Genomic DNA, 24544 nt, shown 5'->3' on the forward strand with positions numbered 1-24544 from the left:
CCCACCACTCCACCCGGGTGCCAACAGGAAGCGGAAGTGAAGAATGCGAATCCCGGCGGTCTCCTAGCAACGCGAGGGGTGGGTCAAGGGAGACAACCACCTGACTGCGGTAGAAGAAGACGCTGTGGCTGGGTGTGTGGCAACCACGTCTGCCCGACCGGGAACCGAAGCCGAACAGTCATCGTCAGGATGTCGGGCAAAGACCGAATTGAAATCTTCCCCTCGCGAATGTAAGTAAGAGAATGAATGTCATTAGGTTCAGGACCGCCTGGCGGGATTCTCGTTTCCTCCGCGGCGAGGTTCCTGATTTTCTGGGCGGATCCTGAGCTCTCCCGGTCTTTCTTCGTGGGTGCAGGGCGAGGCTCCCTGGCGGCCCCCTCACATAGTCCTCTGAGTGAACCGGCTTGGTCAGAGCGATCCCTGCCCATAGGAACAGGCGCCCGGCCTGCTGGCGTTTGTGAAGGTCCGCTAACCCTATTCATTAATCCAGCCATTCATTCCACCCTCCCTATGGAACCCGGCACTGGATTACGTAACTGTGAATCGATGCTCAGTTTAGCGGAGAGATGGGCAAGCTAACGAGGTTTGATAAATGGATTGAGAAAGGAGGTTTACTGCCGTGGGAAGCATACAGAAGAGACTTCTAAGCCAAATTGGGTGTTGAATTGAAATGCCCTAGCGTGGACGCCAGATCTTATCCCCTTAGTCCTTTTCCATGATTCCATGAAATGTCACCTGCGATGGGAAGGTACCCCGAGTTTCTGAGGCACTCCTCTTGTTCAGACTTACGTTAATAACACCCATCCCATTGTAAAGTGGATAGTAATTGTTTGCATAACGTTCCCACTGGACCGTGCGCTCTCAAGTATTAATCCACTAGAGGCCCGGTGCAAGACATTCGTGCACTAGGGGGAAGGGGAGGCGGGGAGGGGGGTCCTCTCAGCCCAGCCTGTGCCCTTTAGCAGGCGGACAACCTTAGGGCTGCCGCAGAGGCGGAAGAGGCTCCCGCCACCTCTGCTGTGCTCGCCAGCCTTCAGCCTGGCTTGTGGCTGAGCGGAGATCCCCGCTGTGGGCGCGCACTGACCACCAGGGGGCAGCTCCTGCGCTGAGGGTCTGCCCTCTGGTGGTCAGTGCCCGTCATAGCAACCAGTCATTCAGTAGTTTGGGCATTTGCAAATTACCTTTTTATTATATAGGATTATTATATAGGATAGAAGTCCACAAAAAATGTTCCTCGAATGAACCCATGCCTTGGAATTTGCTCACTTGTGGGCAGCCTTTCTCTTTTGGTCTGATGTCTTTGGCAAGAGAAATAGCATATGGCCCTAGGTGTTTGGCCAATCTGTAAAGAAAATGTTGAGGTTTTCTCATATGTATCTAACAATGTGTGGAAGGAAAAGATTGTTCTTATTTGCCCTCTTCTCCTTTTCCTCTTTTTCTTCTTTAAAAAAAAATGTTTTATTGATTTTTTACAGAGAGGAAGGGAGAGGGATAGAGAGTTAGAAACATCAATCAGCTGCCTCCTGCACACTCCCCACTGGGGATGTGCCCACAACCAAGGTACATGCCCTTAACCGGAATCGAACCTGGGACCCTTCAGTCCGCAGGCTGACGCTCTATCCACTGAGCCAAACCAGCTAGGACTCTTTTTCTTTTTTTCAGTGAGCAGCAGAAAATCAGTTTTGGCTTTGACATTTAGATCTTTCTTTATTGTGGTCCTATCTCTTTGGAAGAATTCTGTTGCTGTTCTTCATCCTGACTTTTTTTTTCCTAAAAAAAAGTTATTTTCAAACCCCAAACCTAGATTTCTGTCTCTGCCTGGGTGGCTACAGCTCCTAATGAAATGAAGGAGTTGTTGGCTTTTTGTTTATTTTTTTTACTTTCACCTACTAGCTTTCTAATAGCTATTTGGAATCAAGTCAGTTGTGGGGAAAATGGCCAAACTCTAGCATAGCTTCCAGCAGCCTACGGTTGTGTTTCCTAAATGACACCAGCCCCTATTAAAATGTCTGCCTGAGAAAGCTCAGAGCCACCAGAAGAATTTACTGTTTAATCTAGCCAACACCTGCTGGTAATCCCTGACCTCCCTTTCTTAGGGCATTTACTGAAAAGGGCTTACAATGATGAATCCTTCATTTTCCCGTTGAGATGTATAGGGTGTCCCAAAAAATGTATACACATTTTAACAGCTGATAACTCAATTTTGAAAATGAAATGTATTTTAATAAACACTGCCTTTATAATTGTTCAAAGTATATGTGTAGATTTTGTTGGGACACCCTGTATATGTCTCTCCCTATAAATTAGAAGTGTCTTTCTCAAAGACCTGAAAATCATTTCTTTGAAATGTAATCAGGAAGGATAAGGCCTCTGTCTGTGAGGATGGAATCCTAACTTCCATAACTGTCAGCTAGTAGACACAGGTGGCCCAGTCGCATTTCCACTGACCAGCCTCCTGGAATTTTTCACTTCCCTGAATCTGCTTGAATCCCCTCTCCCTTCTCTCCCTCATTCTTCTTTTAAAATGCAGTCACCTTTGCACACCTCAGCTCCTTCCCCTATTGTCAGTGGTTACTGAGTAAAATCAGTTTTCATTGCTTCAATTAATGTTTGACTGTGTTAATCTTAGATAGTAGTCAGAATGTTAACATTTTTTTGTCGTAATTTAAGACTAAGAGGTGAAAATAAACTTCATTCGGCTTAGACAAGAAGAATGATAGGTTTGTGAAGGTGGAAATTGCTATTTTAGAGCATCCAGCTTGCTGTTTAAGGGGAAAATCAGGTGCAGGAAGTAACAGCTTCTCTAAATATTTTCCCCAAGGCTTAGCACAGGTACTTTGTCATGTAGTCAGATGTCTTTGATTCATCTGGAAATAAGTTATCATCCTAGCTGAAGGCCAAACCCTTTAAGTAGGGCTGAGCAGCTGTGAAACTTGAAAAAGAATAAGTTTTTTAAAGAGCCAGGTTAGGAAATACACTAGTGACTTCTCTTTGAGACAATTCTTATAATGTTACCCTATGAAATGGGGCTGACACCCAGTTAGGCACCAGAGAGAGAAAAACAAGTTTAGGGTGGAATTGAAAGAGACATGAAGGGTATGGAGTCTAAAGAAGTCAGTCAAATCCAGGTTATATCTACAAGGGCTGTAAGCCCTTGGGCAGGTCACTCTTTGAGTGTCAAGAGTAAAAATGTGTCTATTTTACAGAGATGCCATTACCTAGGAAGAAATTAAAATCAGCCTGGTCAGTTCAGTTTTATCAACCAGTTCACCTTTTTGCTGTCAAACTTGCTGGAATCTGCAGTACTAGGATTTGACTTACATTTGATCCAACTCTTTCCAAATTCTGATGGTTAGTGTAAACAATACAGTATGTTTAAATATACACATTGGGGCAGCTAAATCCTGCTCAGGCAGGAAACTGAACCCGCCTCACTTGGTTAGATCTTCAGCCAGTCAAAGGCAGCCCCGACAGCTAGAGAGAGCTGTTCATCCGGTGCCATTTATAATCTGTAGGGGAGGCAGAGTCCCATGTAATTGGGGTACAGTGGACCTACGGTTGAGCCTCAGACAAGTCCCTGGAGTCAGAATGCTGGTTCTTGTCCTGCTCTGCCTTTTCTTCAGTGAGTGACTGTGGGAAAGTTGTTTCATTTTTCTAAGTCTCATTTTCTTAACTTTCAGGATAACGTCTAAAGTTCCTTCCAGCTGCAGAATTGTCTCAATAACCTTTTCCCTATGGTAAAGGACTTCAACAATCTAAAAACTTAGCCAAAAGGTCCATTAATACTATTTTGCATTTGGTTATAACACCATTCATATGAAATTATATCTCCTTAAACAAATCACTTTAAGTATCTTTAAGATAATCTATTGTTGGATCTTATTGCCCATTTCCCCCCCATTATTAAATTTTATCAGGCATATGGGAGCAAGAACAGAAATGTCAGTTTCTGCTATTGATTTTTTTATTTTGGTATTGTGGTTTCTGATGGGAAAAGATTGAAATAGGCGGTAAGGAGACTTCAGTAGCTTGTCACGTCTCAGGAGTCTATTCTTATATATGTCATTTACTCTCTCTATATAAAAGCCTAATATGCAAAGTGTCCCCTTGGGAGTTCAACTGGGAGACCGGGAATTTGATCGCTCGCTATGATGTGCGCTGATCACCAGGGGGTGGCGTGGAGTGAAGGAAGGCCCCGGCTGGCAGCTGGAAGGCCCCGATCAGCCCTCATCCCTGGGCAAGCCTAGGGAACCTACCTGTGTACAAATTTCATGCACCAGGCCTCTAGTAAATTATAAATGCTTATATATGTCATTTGTTACCTAATTTGTTACATTCATTTTTTATGTATAGTCATTTACATAAAATGATTGGTATTAGGGTTTTGATTGATACCAAAACACTTTAATGCCACATTTAAATAGAAAAAGTAATAAAAGGTTGTGGAATAAAATGCAAAAGATACAAAAGAATCCTATATAATAAACGCCCAGCAACCAAAATGGCAGAACGACCAGAACGACCTTGGCCCCTCACCCCGGCGGCCGCCCCCCAGTGAGCGATTAGGGGCGATCAGGCAGGCCGGCAGGCAGGCAGGCAGGCAGAGTGCTTAGGGGCAGTCAGGTAGGCAGAGGTGGTTAGGGGCGATCAGGAATCAGGCAAAGTGTTTAGGGGCGATCAGGCAGGCAGGCGATTGGTTAGGGACAATCAGGCAGGCAGGCAAGCAGTTAGGGGTCAGCAGTCCCAGATTATGAGAGGGATGTCTGACTGCCAGTTTAGGCCAGATCTGCAGGGATCCCTGCGAGATTGGGCCTAAACTGGCAGTCAGACATCCCCTGAGGGGTCCCGGATTTCGAGAGGGTGCAGGCTGGGCTGAGGGACACCCGCCCCATGCACAAATTTCATGCACCGGGCCTCTAGTATAGTAATAAAAAGAAAAAAATCTTTTTTAAAAAAATATATTTTAATTGATTTCAGAGAGGAAGGGAGAGAGAGGGAGAGAGCTAGAAACATCATTGAGAGTGAATCATGTATCGGCCACCTCCTGCACACCCCCAAGTGGGGATCCGGCCTGCGACCCAGGCATGTGCCCTTGACTGGAATGGAAGCCGGGACCCTTCTGTCTGCAGGCCGACACTATCCACTGAGCAAAACTGGCCAGGGTAATCTTTTTTTTTTTTTTTTAGCCCCATTTCCCAAAGGAAATGGTTACAGTTTCTGTGAATCCTTTCTATTCTCTGTATCTGTATAAGCATATTTATCCCTCCATGCTTTGCATAGCTAAAACAATATCATATAGGAAGCACATGCAGATCTATTTTCCTCTTTTTTTTTTTTAATAACTGCATATCATTCCATTATATAATGAACCATAATTTATGGAACATTTAACTTGTTTCTACCCATCTGCTCTTATAAATAACTAGAGGCCCGGTGCATGAAATTCGTACACAGGGGGTGTGTGTCCCTGAGCCCACCCTGCACCCTTTCCAATCTGGGACCCCTACCGGGATCGGGCCTAAATGGGCAGTCGGACATCCCTCTCACAATCCAGGACTGCTGGCTCCCAACTGCTCGCCTGCCTTCCTGATTGCCCCTAACCACTTCTGCCTGCCAGCCTGATCACCCCATAACCAGTCCCCTGCCAGCCTGATTGATGCCAAACTGCTTCCCTGCCAGCCTGATTGCCCTCCCCTGCAGGCCTGGTCACTCCTAACTGCCCTCCCCTGCAGGCCTGGTCACCCCTAACTGCCCTCCCCTGCAGGCCTAGTCACCCCTAACTGCCCTCCCCTGCAGGCCTGGTCCCCCCCCCCCCCCCAGCTGCCTTTCCCTGCAGGCCTGGTCACCCCCAAGTTCCCTCCTCTGCCAGCCTGGTCACCCCTAACTGCCCTCCCCTGCAGGCTTGATCGCCCCCCACCTGCCCTCCCTTGCAGGCCTGGTCCCTCCCAACTGCCCTCCCCTGCTGGCCATCTTGTGGTGGACATCTTATGTCCACATGGGGGCAGCCATCTTTGACCACATGGGGGCAGCCATCTTGTGTGTTGGAGTGATGGTCAATTTGCATATTACTCTTTTATTAGATAGGATGTTGGAGTACTCATCCATAACCTTGTATATATTATTGTATACCTGTGGGAGTAAATCTGTAGAATAAATTCCTCAAAGTGGAATTGTTGGTCCTGAAGGTAAGTGCATAAATTAGTGGACAGATTTTTAAAAAATCCTTAATACACTTCTTTTTTGCTATTAATCCTCATCCAAGGATATTCTTCCCATTGATTTTTAGGAAGGGAGGAGGAAAGACAGAAAGAGAGAGAGAAACATCATTGTGAGAGAGAGAGACATGAATTGGTTGCCTCCCACACGTGCCCCAACCAGGGCTGGGAATAGAGCCTGCAAAAGAGGTACGTGCCCTTGATCGGAATCGAACCCATAACCCTTTAGTCAGCGGGCCAATGCTCTATCCACTAAACTGGCTAGGGATAGAACACTTCTAATGGAAACAGATATTGTTTTAATTTATAAATCAAATAAGTATTTAAACCATGTTGGAATCATAAAAAGCACTCCTGATAAACTTTATTATGACAATATTTATGCCAGATATAGATTAAAACGTTGTTCTAGTTTTAAATAAACTTCTCATTTATGGAACACTTGAGGATAGAACTCTGTGGTATTGAGAAACCAACTAAACCTGTCAGGTACAAATGCTGTATATATTATTCTGTTGACTTCAAAGAATAAAGCATAACTTTAACATTGTATTTGGGGAGGTATTTTTCTTTCTTTTAAACAATGGGAATAAATGTCTTTAACTTTGTTTACATAGGGCACAGACCATCATGAAGGCTCGATTAAAAGGAGCACAGACAGGTCGAAACCTCCTGAAGAAGAAATCTGATGCCCTAACTCTGCGATTTCGACAGATCCTAAAGAAGATCATAGAGGTAGAATGAACCTTGCTTAGAACAGTATTTATTTTTGTAAATATCTAAGGAAAATCCAGCATGGCTGTTGACATATTAATTTTTCTTTGTTATTTTAATTAATTTTTCTTTCAAAAGTAAAAATACCATTATAAAGTAACGAGTTTCACATGGTTCATTTAATAAAATCCAAATTCCTTACTCTTGTTCTCAAGCCTCACTTGATCTAATCTGGCCCCTACCTGCCTCTCTGACCTCATTTGCCCTATTCTTCCTGACATCCTCCTCTAGGGTCTTTGCATTAGCTGTTTTTTTCCTGCTGGAAATGCTCTTTCCCCAGAACTACTTATGACTGGCTCCTCTGTGCATTCTGGTCTCTCCAGAGGCCATCACTGATCACCCAATCTGAAGTGACCGCTGTATTTACTTCTGTCATGTTTCCTTCTTTTTATCATAGCACATAGTACTGCATGGTATTTGTTTGATAGTTTACCCCCACTAGAGAATGTAAGTTCCATGAGAAGGGGACTCTGTCTTTTCAGCAATGTATTTTCAGTATCTAGAACAGTGTTGGCAGCTGGTACATTTGACTCAATGCTTTTTGGATAAATTATATACAGTGGTATATAAAAAATGAAGGTTCTTTCCCATTTCCCCTCTCCTAGCCCCAACTTTCCTTTTTTCATTTCCCAGAGGAGTTCTTTGTGAGACTCTGTTTTATATCTTTTCCATCTTCTCTCTCTCAATCTCTTTCTTCCTGAATATCTCAATCCCTTTCTTTGGTAGCACCTATTGAAAGTATTGCTTTTGTAAAGCATATACCAAGAGTATGGTATCATGTGTGGTTATATGTCCACACACAGATTTTTTGGTAACAAACATGCATGCGAGTACACACACACACACACATTTATATTTATATTTATATTTATATTTATATTTATATAACATTTTCTGCCCCACTCCCCCTTCCTTCACTCCATGGCAGAATATGATGAACAGCTTTCTACATCATATAGTTCAGTCTCATTCTTTATAATAGCTGAATGGTACTCCTTTGCATGGATCATGGAATTTACTGTTTATTGATGGATGTGTAGTTTTACCATTTTGTGGGGGAGGGTACTCTTAAATCCTTATCTGTATGTATGCTAGCATTTTTCTGGAAAAGTCCTAGAATCTCAAGAATCATTTAATTGTTTGATAGATAACTCAAATTGCCCTCCAAATTGTTATACTAATTTACATTTCTACTAAATGATTAGTGAGAGGACCTATTTTCTTAAATTCTTCTTAGTTGGGTATTAAATTTTTTTTGTTGCCAATCTGTTATGCTAAAATTGCTATCTTATTTTAATATATTTTTTATTGATTTCAGAGAGGAAGGTAGATGGAGAGATAGAACAGCAATGATGAGAGAGAATCATTGACCAGCTGCCTCCTGCACTCCTCCTACTGCGGATTGAGCCCAAAGCCTGGGCACGTACCCTGACTGGGAATTGAACAGCTGGGCTATTTTATAATTTTGAAAATAAACCTTTACCTTGAATAATTTTTTTTTTTTTTTTTGGTGTGTGTGTCGGGGGTGATGTGAGGAGTTAGGGATTTAGCTTCCTCATTTTGTAAATGCATGACCAGTTGAGTGGTCTCTTTGCATTGCTAAATTCCAGTATAGTCCTGGGGCTGTTTCTGAACTCTCTATTCCATTTCATTGATTTAGTGTCCCAGTACCAGATGTATTTCTTTATAGTTAAACATTTTTAATACTTGGTAAGGTAACTCTCTACCCACTGTCACAGTTATACTTCTCTTAAAAAATTATTGGATATTCTCAAACATTCAATATTCCAGATTTATTTTAGAATCACTATGCCATTAGGGTTTTGACTGCACTGTAGTGAATTTAGGAGATTAATTTGAGCAAATCATTATGGACCCATTCAACAAAAACATAGTCCTGCAGTAAAGATTCAGTTTTCTCTTTCTTAATGTCTTTATTTTGGTGTTTTATTTATAAAACTCATGGTTTTGCAACATGATTATGACCATAACTAAACCTGTTAAAGCAAAATAGGAACTTTTTATTTTGTTTTATCAATATCAAATCAATGTTTATATTTACATGCATACCTGACATGAAATACTGATGATATTGAAGCAAAATGATTATTATTTTTCCTGGTAAATTAACTTGGTTGAATCGGCTATTGGTTTATACTTTTTCAGACTAAAATGTTGATGGGTGAAGTGATGAGAGAAGCTGCCTTTTCACTTGCTGAGGCCAAGTTCACAGCAGGGGACTTCAGGTAAGAAGACTAAATTGGGTGTTTTGAAAAATCAGTGCTCTATGTTCATAATTTCATTTAAAAGCCATTTTAAATTTAAAAATATTAGCATTAAAGACAATTGCTATATTAATAATAAGGAAGGACACTTTTAACCCCATCCCCTTAACATCACCATCTTCATTCCTACCCACATGTATCTGTTACATCGTTGTAGGCACAAGATACTTAATATTTTATGGTCCATTTCTATTTAACATGGTATCATTAACATTTTTTCCTTGTTTTCACTTAGCCGCATAAACTTTCTCTAGATGTACCATAACTTATTAACCTTTTCTCCTAATGGAAGGCCTTTGGGTTGATTTGCTTATGTTTTTTGGTATTAGAAAAGGTGCTCGATCCCCAGTGTGGTGTGTGCAGGAGGCAGCCGATCAATGATCCTCTCTCCCTGTCCCTTCTTCTCTGAAATCAATAAAAATATATTAAAAAAGGGGGGGGGGGGAGGCCCGGCATGACTTTTATGGCTTTTGTCATATCAATATATGCCTTACAAAGCATTCAAAATAGTTTAGTTTTCCTTTACAAAGGGGTTGTGCCAATTTACATGTGACACAATTCCCCAAATAAGCCTGTGAAGTAGACCAGGGAAGCAGCTTTTCTCAGTTCAGTTCAGTGCCTTCCTGAGTCAAATGGCTATTTAGGGGCAGAGGTGGAAGTTATTTTCAGGGGTTTTGATTTTAATGTTGTTTTTTTCTTAAATTTTGTTGTTAATCTTCAACTGAGGATATTTTTTTCCATTGATTTTTAGAGAGAGTGTAAGTGAGGGAGGGAGAGGAAGGGAGGGAGAAGGGAGTGAGAGAGCGAGAGAGACTGAGAGAGAAACAACGATGAGAGAGGTAAGTTGATGTGAGAGAGACACATCGATTGCTTGCCCCGACGGGGGCTGAGGATTTAACCTGCCACCCAGGCATGTGCCCTTGACTGGGAATAGAATCTGTGACCCTTCGGTGCTTGGGCCAACACTCAAATCACTGAGCCACACAGGCCAGGGCTGATTTTAGTCGTCTTTACTCAATGACACAGTGCCTTTATTCTTTGTTTTCCTGGGAGCATTACCTGGTGGGCCACGTCTTACAGCCTGAGGGCCTTAAGGCCTTTGAATCAGTAGACTAAGTTTTGCCAGTGTTGGTAGGATAACAACCTGCACTGGCATTTCCAAGCAGAGGGAGGAATCAATAGTGTGTAGGTGGTATGTGAATACCTTAGGGTGGTTATAGGGAAAACACTTTACGATAAAAATGAGGAGTCAGACAAAGCCAGGTGGAAGTTAGGTAAGTTCTAGAAAAGGAATTGTACTCCTTTTGCCAAACTTAGAAGTTTTGAACAGCAAACCTAAAAGGAAAGAAAGCTTTCTCTAAATTACATTAACAGAATGAAAATCCCACGTCTGACTGAAAACTCAAGCGATCCAAATACTTTAAAATCATTCTTTGTTGTTTTTTTATGACTGATTTTTAGTCTTTGCTCTCTGAGGACCTCCTGTGGAAGTAGTGATTTTTGTCCTTTTCGGGAAAAAGACTTATCAGAACATACTTACTTAATTGTGATACCTCACTCTTGTTAAAATTATCCAATGGTAGGTTTATTTTTCACTCTAAAAACTCAACTAAACCAAGGCCCTTTTTTTCCCCCCTGCAGCACCACAGTTATCCAAAATGTGAATAAAGCCCAAGTGAAGATTCGAGCAAAGAAAGATAATGTAGCAGGTAATTTTTCAACCATTTAGACTCCATGGGGGAGAAAAGGTGACATTTTAAAATTAACCTGTTTATACAGCAACTAGAGGCCCGGTGCACAAATTCATGTGCCAGTGGGGTCCCTTGGCCTGACCTGTGGGATGGGGCCGAAACCAGCTCTCTGACATCCCTCAAGGAGTCCCGGATGGCAAGATGGCACAGGCCAGGCTGAGGGACCACACCGATGCATGATCAGGGCTGGGGAGGGACGCTGGAGGTTGGCCAGCTGGGGAAGGACCACAGGAGGGCTCCAGGGCATATCTAGCTCCAGCAGCAAGCTAACCTACCTGTTGGAGCATCTCCCCCTGGTGGTCAGTGCACGTCATAGCGAGTGGTTGAGCAGCCTTAGCATATCATTAGCATATTATGGTTTGACTGATTGAATGGCTGACTGGACACTTAGCATATTAGGCTTTTATTATATAGGAATATATAGGATGTCTGGATATCCCAATTAATTTTTTCTACTTAGACTCTAAGAGCAAGTTGATTGGCTTTACATGTTAAACCCATTGTAACTGATGATTTCCAAGGAGTTAGGGTAGGGGAAATGGGAAGTTGTTTAATGTATATAAAGTTAGGGTTATACAAAATAAACACATTCCAGAGATATGCTGTACTGTATAGTGCCAATAGAATAATATGGTGGTGTGCACTTAAAAACTTGCTAGGAGGGTAGATCTTATGTTGAGAGTTCTACATACACATACACACACACACACACACACACACACACAAACATACACACACACAGGAAAAGGACACAAAATCTTTTGGAGATGATGGTGTTTATTACCTTGATTATTGTGATGGTATCATGGGTGTATGCATATGTCTAAACTCATCAAAATGCATATATTAATTTTTTTTTGTATATTAAGTATATCTCAGAGCTGAAGGGAAAAAACCCACTGTAACAACCAGATATCTTATTACTCAGGCTAATTTAATTTTTGAATAGGATTGAACAATTAGGAAGGCAGGTTCCTAATTTTATTCGTTGAAACCAGTTACTATTCCAGACAATGTGTTGACTTTTTCTGTGTTTAACAGGTGTTACCTTGCCAATATTTGAACATTACCATGAAGGAACTGACAGTAAGTGTCTCTGTGTTCTGATTCCTCTTTAAATGAACCTTGTTCTGGAAAATGGTGCTAGATTGAGTTTGGTGGTTCCCATGTTAGAGCCTTTTCTGATACAGTTAGGACAGTAGGTAATCAGTTCATCAAAAAAGTGTTATGGCAGGGAGTCATTAAACATTGTACATGTCTTAAAATATTTTATTTTAACCTAGAGATATATAAGTGTACAGTCATGTAACATTTTAAAAATATAAGCTCATGGCCTTTCTTTGCATATGAATTCACTGTTTAGACTTCTAGGTTGTCTTTCTGCATAAACCACACCCATAATACATTGTTTATAATTTCCAGTTTGGGTCTCTTTAATTTAAAGTAGAAAAAGATCTTAGACACTGATGCAGTCTGAATGCTGAATTTCCCTAGAATTTTATAGCCCACTCTCTTTTTTTTATAACTATCTCACCATTCTCTAATTTGACAGCATTTTTGGAGTAGTAAAATATCTTTGTTGAGTCTGTCCAAAGTAATCAGATTTTTTTTTTTTTAGAAATATAACAATGTTCTTCCTTTGGCACTCATCTTTCATTGGTCCACGTAAAATATTTAGTTAAGTTTGACTAAAGTAGAGTATTTTGGAGAGTCACCTATTAACAGTGTCATTGTCCTGGGGCATCAGGCAGTTTGTTCTACTGGGGAATGGAGCACGTTGGTTACTCCAGCAACCTGGTGAAGTGGGGGTTGGTTCAACACCTCCTATAGTTAGAATAGTATCCCTGTGGATACTGTCATGTCCAGTAGTGTCTGGGGAGGGAGATGGGCACTTCCTGTTTGCATTTAATAGAGATAGTATATTTGTTTTTCCATTTTGGCACTGTTCTGACATCTTCTTTTGGGGAATTTGAGGGGGAAGATGACTATTCTACAATTACAAGTGTTGTCTGACTGGTTCTTTCAGGTTATGAACTGACTGGTTTAGCCAGAGGTGGGGAACAACTGGCTAAATTAAAGAGGAACTATGCCAAAGCAGTGGAACTACTGGTGGAACTCGCCTCACTGCAGGTAGGCAGAGAACTCCCTGCTGTTTGAGTGCGGGAGATTCAGATCTTGGCTCCGTGTGTACTGAACTCAGTACTTCAGACTGTTTTCATGACCTCTGTGAAACAAGTCAAAGATGTTTTGACTTCGGAAATAGTGACTTCTGCACCATTGTCCCAACTTGTGTTACTGACAAAATGTGCAGTGGTGGTTTCACTGTGCTAGATGAGGACTGCAGCTTTAAGTGCAGATTTAACACGGTGTCTGAGTGAAAAGCCCGGTTTTCCTTTGTGGCCAGCTAATGTGTATCTAGGCTATTTGTGCATGATTCTCTCCTCTTGCCATTTTTACTATTTTTTAAGGACTAGTCTTGGTTTCCAAATGTCCTCTACAGGTGCCATCTGAGTGGAGCAAAGGAACAGGGCAGAATTAGGAAGACTTTATACTTACATTTTATTTGTCCTCTTTTTTAGACTTCCTTTGTTACTTTGGATGAAGCTATTAAGATAACCAACAGGCGTGTAAATGCCATTGAACATGGTGAGTGCAAGCCTGTGGGGCTCTTTGTTCATCTGCTGTGCATGCCTCTGCATTTGTTGCATAACTGCTAGGATCAGGCACTGACCGCCAGGTGGTACACACTGCCCACAGTGGGTAGTGCCGTGAGTCAGTGGAGCTGTAAAATGTTACTAAGTGCTTTGATATGAGGTGTATAATTTGGGTGTTAGATGAGAGTGGTGAGTTCACAATTATGGGATATTTTATTCACTGCTGGTTATACATTTAGAATAAAGAGTGGAAACTATTTCTCAAGAGCTATAGTGTTTTTAGTACTTCCCAAAGACTGAGTGAATGATGCATTTTTTTGAACACATCAAATATTTAACGTTAAATCCCTCTCCCTTAGGCCTGTGTCTTACAGAAACAATGTCCTATATTCTCTTGATTTCTGAAAATAAATTTTCCCATTTGATGCATTATTTCCCATCTTTATTATTTCAAAACTGTGACTGCTAAGTATTAACGTAATACTTTTTGCTTAAGAAACTCAGTTTTCATTAAAGGAACATTTTTTCAATTTTAAGGTAAGGAGAAAAATTTGAATAGCAAAGAAATTATTTTGCTTGAATAGTGTTAAAGAGGAAGTCACCTCATTTTTAAAAAACTGAAAACACATTTCCTGACTGCTTGCTAGTGCCAGCCCTTGTACATGGAGTTACAAGCAAAACAGAATGGATAAGGTAATAGTTCCAACTCTCAAGTTGACATTCTAGAACAGGCAAATTCCATGTAAAACAGAACCTTATGACTGACACAAAACACAGCTTACTGCATTCTCTGTGCCTTGATGCTCCACTTTTCCACAGATTACTGTATATTTGAATGTGGGAGATTCAACTCTTATTCAATGTTATATATTCATGAATTCAGTGACATATATTGTGATCCAATGTTATCTGTCTGTAGAAAAGACATAGAAGGGCATATACCAAAATGTTTATAATAGTTACTTTAGGGTGGTTGGATTATATATTTTTATGTTCTTGTTTTCTAAATTTTTGCATTAAATGTACATTGATTTTAAAATTTTATAATTTTATAACTAACTGGTATACAAATGAGCACTGGCAATTAGAAAAAAAAGGTTTAAAGTTCTCACAGGTATGTATTTTTTTAAACCCTAGTCATCATTCCCAGGATTGAACGTACCCTTGCTTATATCATCGCAGAGCTGGATGAGAGAGAGCGAGAAGAGTTCTATAGGTTTGTTGGAATTGGCAGTTATTGATCATTTTCTGTTTTCCATATTCCAGTGTCTCTATTTGCTGAGAAATTTGTTCGCTTCTGTTCTTTAGAATTAGCATAGCTTGCATTTTACTCTGATATGTAAGCAGCAAGAAATATTGCCAAAGGCTGTGGGGAAAGATCTATGCCAAGTTTTGCACATACCTAAAACAGCATCTCCAAAGGCTTTAGTCAGAGGAGCTATTAATAGACTTGGTTATTTTAAAAAGTGAAACTGATTTAAGGGGGTGACTGTCTCCCACATAAAAAGAAACTGGATTCATCAACCAGTACGTATTACATGTTGACTATGTTCCAGAAGGGGACATCACATAACGGTGTAAACTATACCATTAGAGAACTGGTGCAGTACTGGGAGAGAAATGATGCACGTACATAATTGGTTATGAACATTTAGAGCTAGTAGGGTTAATAAATACTAAGTAGGTGGTGTACAGGGTCAGTGTGTCAGGTTCAGAAGTGGGAGACAGATGAAGGCAGGCATATTCAGGGAAGACATGGCCCTCTTAACTCTGAGCGGCATCTGAGTATGATTTATAATCTTAATTATCAAAGTTTTAGTTCTGTCCTTCAGTGATGTTTAGGCTTGTGGTGAGCCAAATGGAATGATACAAAATTTTAATAAATGCCTAAATGCTCAAAATCTGTTCCAGTATCAGGGAATAGATTTCAAAGTTTATTCACCTTGGGATAGGAGTTTTTGAAATCAATTACTAGCTTAAAATATGTGGATCTTACCGCAAATCTTTTTTTAATGGGCTGTAACTAAAACTGAAATTACGATAAAGTTTTGTTCTAGTTTGTGTTTATTATCCTTGTTACAAAACTAGAAGAAAGCAAATCTACTGAGTACTGAAATAGCATTCAGAAAAACCCTTTACTTTACAGGTTGAAGAAAATACAGGAGAAGAAAAAGATTCTCAAGGAAAAAACTGAGAGGGAATTGGAGAAACGGAAGGTAGCTGGAGAGGTGACGGAGCCTGCCAATCTTCTGGCTGAAGAGAAGGATGAGGATCTTCTGTTTGAGTAATCTTCCCTGCTCTGGTTCTTTCAGAGTCCTGACGTGACACCATTTTAGTTCAGTGTGTAGGTTTGGTTTGTGTGGCTGTTTTATTTTTTGGTCTAATTTCACTGGTTGTAAAACTTCCCTGGATGTCCATTTATGGGATTACGTTTGCAGAATCCTAATTTACCAACCACTGATCACAGATGAGATTTAGAGAACCTGCCTAGGAACTTGTAGAATTCATTCTGCAGAAGTGTCTCCCTACCCCAATTATAAATGGTTACAAGTGATCCGCTTACCAAGCATATTAGGAAATTCCCCTTAGGAACCAGCAGTGGTCTGAGGCCAATACAAGGAGGCCAGCTACTGTAGGAGCACCCTCCATTCCTACCCACCCACACCCCTGGCGCTGTTGTCTGAGATAGCTGCAGCCATCCTGTGTTTCTGTGGTACTTCTCCAGCTTTAGGAAAGCCTTCCCTTAATTTACCTTGCATGACAGGTCTCTGTCTGTTCTCTCTGTCATGGAACAGTTGTGCCAATTTGCATGTGACTGTGGTATAAACAGTAAAATGATTAAAAATGAGTTGCTCGTTTTTTAAAAAAAATTAAGGAAACAGAACTTAATACCTATGCCGATAGGGAGCATTCCCCTATGGTGAAGAATTAAGTTAAAAGATGTGTGTGTTTCACCCAGAAGTTCCAATGGACTGACTTCTGGCACAAACGTGAAGACAGGATGGTCGTTAGATATGCTGAAACCTTGAATGGCAGAGGATATAAATAAAGCAAGAGAAAGTACTTGGTGGCTTTTTTTATTTGAAATATAATTTTACTTTTTATTTTTACAATACAGTGTGCAGTATAACATCTCCAAACAATAGAGTGCAGATACAGGACACGAGTACAAAGGAGGATTAACAATAATATCAGAAAGGTCACCTTATTAAGGCTAAATCCCTGGTTCATATTTTCACACACATTCATAAAATTACATTCAAATTATTCCTTATCGATACTTCTTACACCATGAGAAAAGGGAAAAAAATCCAGACATTAGATTTTCATAGATAGTAAATCTGGATTAGTTTAAATACTGTTCTCCTTTTCGTTAGTTCTGATTTAAGATTTACTAAAGGGAGATATTTCCTTATTTGAACTAGCACGTGCATTTTATAGTTATCGGTATTCCTATAAGTGGTTAAGACCTCCCCAACTCTGGGGTCTCCAATCAGAACCACAGAGGGACAGGAAATGGAACTGGCCACAGTGGCTAGGTGTACAGCAAAGGAAGGTTTGTTTCCATTTTCTTTCAAGGAAGTTAGCGACAACTCAGTGTTCACTTTGCTTAGGGACTGTGTTGACTATCAGCACATCCATATCACTGGGAGAAATGTTTCTATACCTCCACCACTGCTAATGAGGAAAGAACTGTAAGACTTAACTGACCCCCAAAATATCTTGTCACTTTAGACTTCCTAAAGCATACTATGGGATGGCTGTACCCTGGTAGGGGATTTGCTTGTTAAAGCCATATCTGAGTCTTGTTAGCACATGGTGTTATGTGGATCTATGGTCTGCAGATTAACTCGGAATGGAACAGCCACTGACTGACACTACCTGAAATCTCATTCTAACGCAATTTAAGCTGCCAACTTTTTAGATCTTAGGGTTAAAAACAGTTGTCAGTTATGATAAGCAGCTCACAAAATTCCACTGTCTACCACTGACTGCCTTTCATTCCTGAGGAGAAAAACTGCAAGACTGAGAAGATGAAGTGCTTATATTCCTTGGTTTCCAATGCTAAAAATCAGTGTGAGCTTTGCATTTCTTGCTATAAACTTGGAGTGTTTCAGACCTGAAGAGACAGCATGTATGGCATTCCTTCTCTTAACCCAGGATGTTTCTTCCTAATGAACATCTTGAAAGTATTTCCACAGAAGACACACACTGCAGCCAACTTCAACGCCATGCAAATTTGAACGGAAAAAGGCAACATATAAACTGTCTACATTTGTTCTAAGTATGTAGACAAGAAAAAAATCAAATATACACATGACACAAACTACTACTTAAAAACTGCTTACATTAAATTAAGTGACAATTCAATATAATTCCAGTGTTTAGCTTTGAGAACAGGAAATGTAGCTAAAGTCATCACAAAAATAAAATGACATTCACATTTGAGGTTGTTTGTCACACATCACACCATCCCGAAAGGCTTGAAAAGACTACAAATCAACTTTCCATGCCAGTGTGAAAATCCCATTAGTTTAAACATTTATGATTTAACAAGCTATTGCATTATGGTCCTAAGAGACAGGTGTTGTTAGGACAAAAGCCTCTTTAGATATGTTTAACTTCCCCCACCCATGTTCCTTTCCTAAAATATTCAAATGACTTTCAGGTCATTCTTTCCTTCTGATCTCAAAGTCAATTGTCATAGTATTTCCCTCAGATATAATTTTAGTCCAATCTGAACAAGTGTTATCAATAACCATTTGTCAATCTATTAAATATTAGTATACAGTACAGCAGCTATATTCATCACAGAATTCCAGTTTATTACCTGTATATAGCACAGTCATCAAATTATACTGTGCTCCTATATAAAAATGCAAAAACTGTCAAAGGTGCTATGTCCTCTCATGTATATAAAAAACTTCATTATGAGAAACTTTTTAACAGTCAACACAGTTTATATGAACATCTGCCATTCATAAAAATGTAACTTACACATTCTGTTGTACTATGTAGGTCAGAGAAAGGAAGCAAGGTTATCAAATCAGTTGTGACAAAGGAAAATTCCTAAAATCATATCTTTAAAAAGATCATCATGCACTTAACTAGATCAGAGTCTGCAATAAAGTCCAATCCACAAAGCTTGAGCTAAAAATTGGTGCTTCTAACGGAATGTTTTTCAAGAATTAAAACACAAGTGAATTCAAGCCTATGAGTAGTTCCAGACCAAAGTGGCACCTTAAAAAACATTTTAATCACTATAAACTATTTAATGTATTTTTTGTAGTGAGTTCTCAAAATCTGGTGTGTATCTGCTTTCAGCACAAAAAATTTTTAAGGATAGTATTTCTGATGACTAAATCAGTTTTCTAACTAAATAAAATCTTGCCCAGTACACAGAAGCACAGTCCCTACCCACCCCCCAATTCCCATGAAGTCATTTAAGTTAACTGTTAAATAACATTAATATTTGTAACTATGTGAGACATGGGCTGCTGTGTATATACACACATGTTTTTCATGGAAATATGACTAGGCAGAAAAGATTTAGGTGAAAATGTTTTTACATGGATAAAATGGAACTGCTCCATTGAAAGCCTCCATTTAGAATCCCCAAATGAGTCAAGAACCAAAAGCCATAGGGAATAAAGACTGCTGTGCACAAATTAGCTATGGGGATTTTCTTCTCACTAGTTTGAGATCTAACAATAGGCCTCCATTGCCTGCCACCTTACCCTCAGAGTCTTGCTGAAGTATCAGGTTTACCTTCGTACTGACAGTGTGCCAGATCAAGTCCAATCATGCCACAGATGGATGTTTCCTTCACCTCAGCCAAGTGGACGGCACCCACTGAGGTTCAGTATCAAGTTTGTTAATTAACCTAAGTAATTCCTGATAGGCTTTATCAAGATCTGAATTCACAATTGCCGTGTCAAAGTAGTGACCATTGTTCTGCTCCATCTCTCTAGTTTTCTCAATGATTTCTCTCAGCTCTTCTGGCTGTAAAGAGTAGAGAAAAAGTGTGAAGTTAACGCCTTACCAAAGGTGGCCAAAGAACAAGTAAACTGCTTTCCTTCTCTCAAAGTACTCCACCTTAGGAGCTCCTTCCCAGCCTTGTCATGCCCACCGTGACTTCCTTTGCTCTTCTGGCATCTTCAGGACTTACACTGTGAGTCATTTGGGACTCAATATAATCTACTTATACTGTGATTTAGGTTTTCATATATTTCTGTCTTATCTCACCCACAAGACTTCAAGAGCAAAGACCGTTACTTTGAGTTCCGCACAGACATTCATTTTAAAATGTTCTAGGGCACCCTAACCTCTTCCTAAAAAGAACATCTGCTGTAACACAGAGTGAACCTTTATGGGTGGAACAAGAGTGGCAGGACCCAAAGCGCCATCTATTCTTGGCTCTTATAGAGCTCTGTTCTTTATATCTATTGCAGAGTTAGGCAAGTTAAACATCTTATTGAAAAAACAAAGGATCAATAGAATGGGCATCTTTTTTAATGAAAATATTGCTGGTCAATCCAAGATTTAATAATTGAATATAGCTGACCCTTGAACAACACAGGTTTGAACTGCACAGGTCCACTTATAGGCAGATTTTTTTCAATAAGTATTTGTATAACTGTTTTTGATCCGAGGTTGGGAGTCTGCGGATGTGAAGGGCCAACTGCATGCATTAATCTACACCATTTTATATAGGGGACTTGAGCATCTTCGGATTTTGTTATCCACTAGGGATCCTGAAGCCAACCCCCCACATACACTGAGTGGCCAGATTATTATGCGTTCAGAGATCAACACTGAGTGGCCAGATTATTATGCGTTCAGAGATCATAATAATCTGGCCACTCAGTGTATACTGAGGGTAGTTAAGTACATACTCAGCTTAATACGTTAAATTTCTACTTTGTTTTCAATACACAAAGAAGGTCTTTAAGATGCAAAAAGTATACTAAGAAGAGTCTGGTAAACAACACAGAGCAGGCTACTTTAAAATATTGGGTAAGAGAAACAACTATTTCACATAGACAAGCAGGAGGCAAGGCTGTGTGCCTCTGATTATCAGGCACAATTGTTCAAGAAAGTGACACTGCCTCCAAAACATGCCTGTCAATAAAGAAAACTAATTAAACTCAAGTCCAAATGTCTGATATAAAAGTTACATACTATATTGGACCCACAACACAAAACTATTTCTATCATTCAGCTGGTTGAACTTCAGTAACAGTAGGAAAACCTATTAAAAGTCTGACAGCTCTGGCTTGTCCTGAGGCAGTTGCTTGTGTAGCTCATTTTCATTCTGGAATGTTGTGCATCTGGCTGTGGTACACAGAATCCTTTGTTCCCTAACAGGGACTCTGCTACACTATTGTAACCAAACACACTGACATTCTTGCTGAAACTTATGTCTACTCAAAGCTTAAGATTATTGAAAAAACATTCCAGAACTCAAAACAGAATCTAAACTTTGTGGTGCTAGAGTTGAAATGTAAATGTTAAACTTCACATCTTACATAGATTCATATGAATATCCAATCTACCTAGTTTTTCTTTATAAAATTTAAAGCATTATTTAATCTTTTTCCAAAATGGCTTTTATATTACTTAGTTTTAATTTCCTCTTATTTTTCAAATTATAATTCACGACTGAAATGAAACAAAATGTTTTTGCTTAAAATTAGCCTATAGGGAAAGTGACTAAGTTCAGACTATCAGTTTACCACTCTCAAGGCCCCCTTTAGCAGAACAGATTCTGAGATTCGAAGTACAATCAATTGATTTTTTTACATTTTGTACCCAGAGAAACACCATCACTTTCCAGCTAGCACAATTTCATTCACTTAAAAGTGAGGATTTGTTTTTATACAACACTTCTATTTTGTGAGAAATAAAGCACTATTGGAAATACCAAAGGAGATAAAAATAAAACAAGTGAAATTAAAAGGCAACAGATATATCACCCTCTACCCAACAAATACAGAATATATATTCTTACTAGTGTGCATGGAACATACACCAATACAGAACACAAGTTGGACCATAAAATAAGGTTCAACGAATTTGAAAGACTGACATCTTACAGAGTATGTTCTTTGACCACAATGGAATTACAAATCAATAAAATATTTTTTGAAATCTTCAAACAGGTGGAAATTATATACTTCTAAAAAACCCATGGACTAAAGAAGAAAATGACAGAATTAGAAAGCATTTTAACAAAATAATAATGAGAAATATAACCTCAAATTCTACAGAACACAACACCAAACAACTGCTGAAATTTGTAGCTTCAATTAGAAAAGATTTAAAACTCCTCTACTGAAGACAGTAGAGCAAGTACAAGTTAATGCAAATTAGAACGAAAGAATAAAAATAAGACACGTCAATTAAATAGAAAACAGACAAAAAATAAAGAAAATTAACAAAGACAAAAGTACTCATTTCTTTTTCTAAAGGGTTTCAATTATTCCTTTTAATTTCCATATAAATTTTAAAATCTTTTCAATTTCTACAATAAAGCCTGCTGAGATTTTTTTAAATGGTCACAGATTTCTTGATATATTAATTCATTTAAAATTCACCCATTTAAAATGTACAATTCAAGAGGTTTTAGTATAGTCACAGAGTTGTGCAATCAACACCACAATTCAATTTCAGAACATTTTCATCACTCCCAGCCCCCACCCCCCAAAAAACTATATCCATTAGCAGCCACTCCCCATTTTCTACCACCCCCAGCCCTAGGCAACTACTAATCTACAGTAGATCTCTATAGATTTGTCTATCCTGGGCATTCCATAAAATGGAATCATACACTATATGGTCTATGTTATACTATGTATCACTTCATTCCTTTTTATGACTGTTTCCCAAGACTTAAAATAAAGCTACAGTATTCAGTTCAATATTAGCATAAATATGTGAATTGAGTCCAGAAATAATCTATAATCAACCCCCGACACCCTCCTCCCTCATTATATTTGGTCATTTTTTTACAAAAGTGCCAATGTAATTCAATGGGAAAAAGGATAGTGTTGTTTTTTTGTTTTTTTTTTTCAAGAAATGATTATACAGCAACTGGATATCCACATGTGATTTAAAGAACAAAACAAAACAAAAAGCCAATCTCCACTCGTACCTCACACTAAAATAGAGATGAACCTAAGATAGATCACAGAACTAAAAGTAAAAGCTAATACAGGAAAGTTTTTATAAGAAACCAAAGGATAAAATCTTCATAATCCTGGAGTAGACAAATTTTTTTAGTATAAAAAAAAATTAACTATAAGAAAAATAAAAAAGTGTACTTCACTAAGATTAAACATTTCTGATCTTCAAAATAATTAAAAAGATACAAAGACTGAGAAAATATTTATATACAGATATAAAGAATAAGAAAAATAACAATTAAAAAAAAATAAGACTTGAGGCATTTCATAAAAGAACATGCCTAAACGACTATGTGAAAAGATGCTGTCATCAGTCAACAGGAAAATGTATAATGATAACACTTCACACCTACTAGAACTAAAAAATTGCTACATACAATAGTAAAAGTTGGTAAAAATGTGGAGTCAATGGAACCAAAGTGAGAGCATAAAATGGCAAAATGTTTTTAACACAATTCGGCAGTTTTTATACAGTTAAACAGGCACTCAGCATTTGATGCAATTCAAGAGGATGAAAACGTATGTCCACCAAATGACTATGAATTTTTACAGCAGCTTTGGTCACACTAGCTAAAAGTTGGAAACCACCAAATATTTTTAACTGGTAAGTGGACAAATTGTAATATATTTAGACCATGGTATACATTGCACTTAGCAATGGAAGATATGAACTACTGTTAGATGCAACATAGATCAGTATCAAAACATTATGCTGGCCCTAGCCGGCTTGGCTCAGAGGATAGAACGTCAGCCTGCAGACTCAAGGGTCGCAGGTTCGATTCCGGCCAAGGGCACATGCCTGGGTTGCGGTCTCAATCCCCAGTGGGGGTCGTGCAGGAGGCAGCCGATCAATGATTCTCTCTCATCATTGATGTTTCTATCTGTCTCTCCTTCTCCCTTCCTCTCTGAAACCAATAAAGAAATATATTTAAAAAACAAACAAACAAAAAATAACACTATGCTGATAACAGAGCCAGATGCAAACTTCAACATACGATGTGGTCCCATTTATGTTAACTTCAAGAACAGACAAAACAAATCTATAGTGACATAAAGCAGATTCGTGGTTGCCTTGGGAAGATTGGAGGGGTATTAACTTAAAAGGAGCATGAGAGAATTTTTTGGAGTGATGAAACTGTTCTAAATCTTGATTGGCATAGTAGTAACACAGGTATGCATTTTGCCAAAACTCACTGAATTATACAAGTAAAATGTATACATTTTATTTATGTAAAGTAAGTTCAATAAAGTTGATTTTTAAAAATTAGAAAATTCTAATTAGAAAATCAAGCATATTGTATACCATTAAAACATTTTGGTACTGATTAAGTCCATGCTTTAAAAATAGGTATAATTGGTATCTTTCTAGACCTCAAAGTAGGATGACTAATTCAAAATAAAGTAGGTAAAAAATTCCATGAGAGCACTGCCAGAGAACATGTTTTGGAATGGTGTATGGCCTTTGGCACAACATTGAATCCTTGTTGAAGAAGAATAACCTAACTAAAAAAGAGCGTGCATGCTTGAAACAGAAAATAAGGCTGAACAAGCAGAATGGATCACTGGTCCTTAAGGTGCATCCCTTTCCTTTTCTTGTTTACCAAAGTAGTTACTGGGCACTAAGTTTCATAGAGTATTAACCTTATTTTTCTTATTATATGTTGTGATCGTCCACAAAAA

General features: G+C 39.0%; 2 protein-coding genes across 7 annotated transcripts in view; one reads left to right on the forward strand and one right to left on the reverse strand.

Moving 5' to 3' along the window:
• The first annotated feature begins 69 nt into the window (after positions 1–69).
• On the forward strand, positions 70–16747 carry ATP6V1D (ATPase H+ transporting V1 subunit D). Of its 2 annotated transcripts, none has more exons than XM_008138933.3 (9): positions 70–230; positions 6833–6950; positions 9156–9235; positions 10916–10983; positions 12067–12111; positions 13052–13155; positions 13605–13671; positions 14817–14895; positions 15826–16747. In XM_008138933.3, the coding sequence occupies exons 1-9, from the start codon at positions 190–192 to the stop codon at positions 15965–15967; spliced, it is 744 nt and encodes a 247-aa protein (XP_008137155.3). In that variant the 5' UTR covers positions 70–189; the 3' UTR covers positions 15968–16747. The 2 variants fall into 2 exon arrangements, with proteins under 2 accessions (XP_008137155.3, XP_054571955.1); XM_054715980.1 differs by lacking the exon at positions 70–230 and adding an exon at positions 6335–6404.
• PALS1 (protein associated with LIN7 1, MAGUK p55 family member) overlaps positions 16741–24544 on the reverse strand; it is an 84804-nt gene continuing 77000 nt past the window's right edge. For all 5 annotated transcript variants that reach the window (XM_054715977.1, XM_008138934.3, XM_054715976.1 and 2 more), the window contains one exon: positions 16741–19682. In XM_054715977.1, the coding sequence (XP_054571952.1) occupies positions 19506–19682 (177 nt within the window). In that variant the 3' untranslated portion in view covers positions 16741–19505. The remainder of the gene's footprint in view (positions 19683–24544) is intronic.

The sequence above is a fragment of the Eptesicus fuscus genome, chromosome 5 (assembly GCF_027574615.1).
Source record: "Eptesicus fuscus isolate TK198812 chromosome 5, DD_ASM_mEF_20220401, whole genome shotgun sequence".
Lineage (NCBI taxonomy): Eukaryota > Metazoa > Chordata > Mammalia > Chiroptera > Vespertilionidae > Eptesicus > Eptesicus fuscus.